The sequence below is a fragment of the Beauveria bassiana genome (assembly GCF_000280675.1).
Source record: "Beauveria bassiana ARSEF 2860 unplaced genomic scaffold BBA_S00013, whole genome shotgun sequence".
Lineage (NCBI taxonomy): Eukaryota > Fungi > Ascomycota > Sordariomycetes > Hypocreales > Cordycipitaceae > Beauveria > Beauveria bassiana.
The window spans coordinates 501,130-503,409 of record NW_007930848.1 but is presented as its reverse complement, the minus strand read 5'-3'; the positions used below and the strand labels follow the sequence as shown (position 1 = coordinate 503,409).

The following is a 2,280-nucleotide window of genomic DNA, read 5'->3' as shown; positions in this document are numbered from 1 at the left end:
ACCCTAAGCCCACTGACGGCGGTGCAAAGAGCACCCAACATGAGTCTGTGGCTTCTGACGAGCTGAAGGGGTCTTTTAAGTAGAGAAAAACTTAATTAGATCTTAAAAATAATTTTATTAGCTATAGTTCTTATTTTATTTATAGTTAAAGTAGGTGTATTTTAGTAGTACTAGTACTTACTATACGGAGTTTTTGGCAAGCTACTATACCTTCTAAAGTCCGTAACGTACTACCAGTCAACCCGGAAGGTCCTAAGGTAATATAATACTCTAGTAGAGTAATTATTTCCCTATATTAGAAGATGGGCTTTAACATATAATGTAAATATGGAATATATATATCAGACACAGTACTAATGTTTGACTCTTAATATAACCCACGAGATCAGTCGATAACCAACCGTAATGGCAATGACAATCCCGATGTCTCTGCCAAACCGTCCGCCCTCCTTGTATCCGTACAAATCCAAAATGGCTTCACCACTGATGTGACATTGGTCTGCGACAGCTGAGCCGTATATGCAGTGGCAGCCTTGACCGCAATCGTAGACTGCCCCGACAAGTTGACTGTGCATCAGCCCCTGGAATGAATAAGCAAGATAGTTCCAATAGTGGAATGCATATTTGTAAAAGCTATTCAGCTCGGAATATGGTATGAGAAACCCCTGTGTGCAGAGCCAAAGACTGTTTAGAAACGAGGCCAAGGCGATGGAAAACATAAAGTTTGGGAACACCGAGACCACAAAGACTATGAGTGCCTCGGCAGCAAATGAGGTGAGAAAGATCCACAAGTACCAGGTCCAGAAGGCTACTGATGTAGAAGATAGATTTGATAGCCAATAGCAGATAATGGCGAACAGGAAGCTCAGGAGCAGCGTGTATGGTATGCTGACAACAAAGTTGGCCACCAAGAACTCGGTAGGACCGTACAGGCCGTTGCGAAAGTCTAGTACAAACTGGTCATGGTCTTCGATGAATGCCGGCGCGTAGATGATTGCCGAGAGGGACATAAAACACGGGATAAAGCAGAGCTCGCTGAGCAGTGCCTGTATGGATTCCTGGCTATGATCCAAGTGTAGCCACACCGTTCCTGTCAGCAACGCAAATGATATTGAGAATAGCAAGCGAATCCCGTAAGCCATCGGGTCACGGTATGACTTTATCAAATTCCGTACAATCAGGATCCGAGCTCGCTGATACAGGCTTGGCCGATGGCTTGCCTCGATGACCAAAGGTTCTGTTACACACTCGGCACGCAATACCGCTTCGTGCAGTTCCTTGGCAGCGGCAGAGTTGGCCCAGGAAGCTTGAAGCTCATCAAGTCGACGATTGGCAACTGCTCTATCTTGGACAAAGTCAGTATTGATCAAGCCAAGGACGAACTCTGGTATATTCATCGCAATTGGTATGTCAACGCCGAGTTTTTGATAGTACTCAGCCACCTCCTCCACAGCACCAAAGTAGTGTGGTTTGCCAGCGGACAGCACCAGTAGCTTTTGGAAAAGGTTAAAAGTTGCCGCGGATGGCTGATGAATGGAGCATATTATGATGAGTCTCTGCCGCCTTGCCAATGTTTGCAAGCAGCGCACCACCTCGAAACTCGCAGCAGAGTCCAGGCCCGTGGTAGGCTCGTCGAGGAACAGCACTTTTGGTGCTGCTACCAACTGCCTCGCAATCATGACGCGACGTTTCTGGCCATCGGATATACCTTGATGGATTGGAGTGGCAATGACTGCATTCTTCTGCTCAACTAGACCAATAGACTGAAGCAGTGTGTCTATCCGGCGCATAGCTTCTTTCTTTGGTGTTGACCTAGCCCCATAGTTGGTTAGTTTTTTTTTTTTTTTTTCCAACAAAAAAACACCTGTAAATAAATGCTGGGATTTCGGCCTTGAGACCTACCTGCAAAGAGGGCAAAGGCAAAAAACTTACTTGGCTAGGCGTAGATTCGTTAGCAGACTCTCTGCAACACTCAATCCACCTGTCAGCACCTCGCGCTGCTCGACAAAGGCACTGATATGGCGAAAATTGGTCTGCGACAAGGCGCGACCATTGACGAGAACGCTGCCTTGCACACTGACGGCGTGATTTGGCCGACGAGCCAGGACTTTCAACAAGGTTGTCTTGCCACTGCCTGAAGGCCCAATCAAGGCACAGCATTCTCCTTTTTTACCGGTCATGTCAGCACCTTGTTCCGTTATAGCAGAGCGCTCACACTTTTTTTTTCTTTTTTTCTTGTGTGTGTGTGTGTGTGTGTGTGTGTGTGTGTGTGTGTGTGTG

The 2,280-nt window shown here is 46.6% G+C and overlaps 1 protein-coding gene across 1 annotated transcript in view; it reads right to left on the bottom strand.

The window, feature by feature from the left end:
- Nucleotides 1–353: 353 nt before the first annotated feature.
- BBA_05272 (ABC transporter) overlaps nucleotides 354–2,280 on the bottom strand; it is a gene marked incomplete at both ends in the record, with an annotated part of 2,237 nt that continues 310 nt past the window's right edge. Inside the window, 3 exons of the mRNA XM_008600369.1 lie at nucleotides 354–1,526; nucleotides 1,590–1,812; nucleotides 1,933–2,188. Of these exons, the coding sequence (XP_008598591.1) occupies nucleotides 354–1,526; nucleotides 1,590–1,812; nucleotides 1,933–2,188 (1,652 nt within the window). The remainder of the gene's footprint in view (nucleotides 1,527–1,589; nucleotides 1,813–1,932; nucleotides 2,189–2,280) is intronic.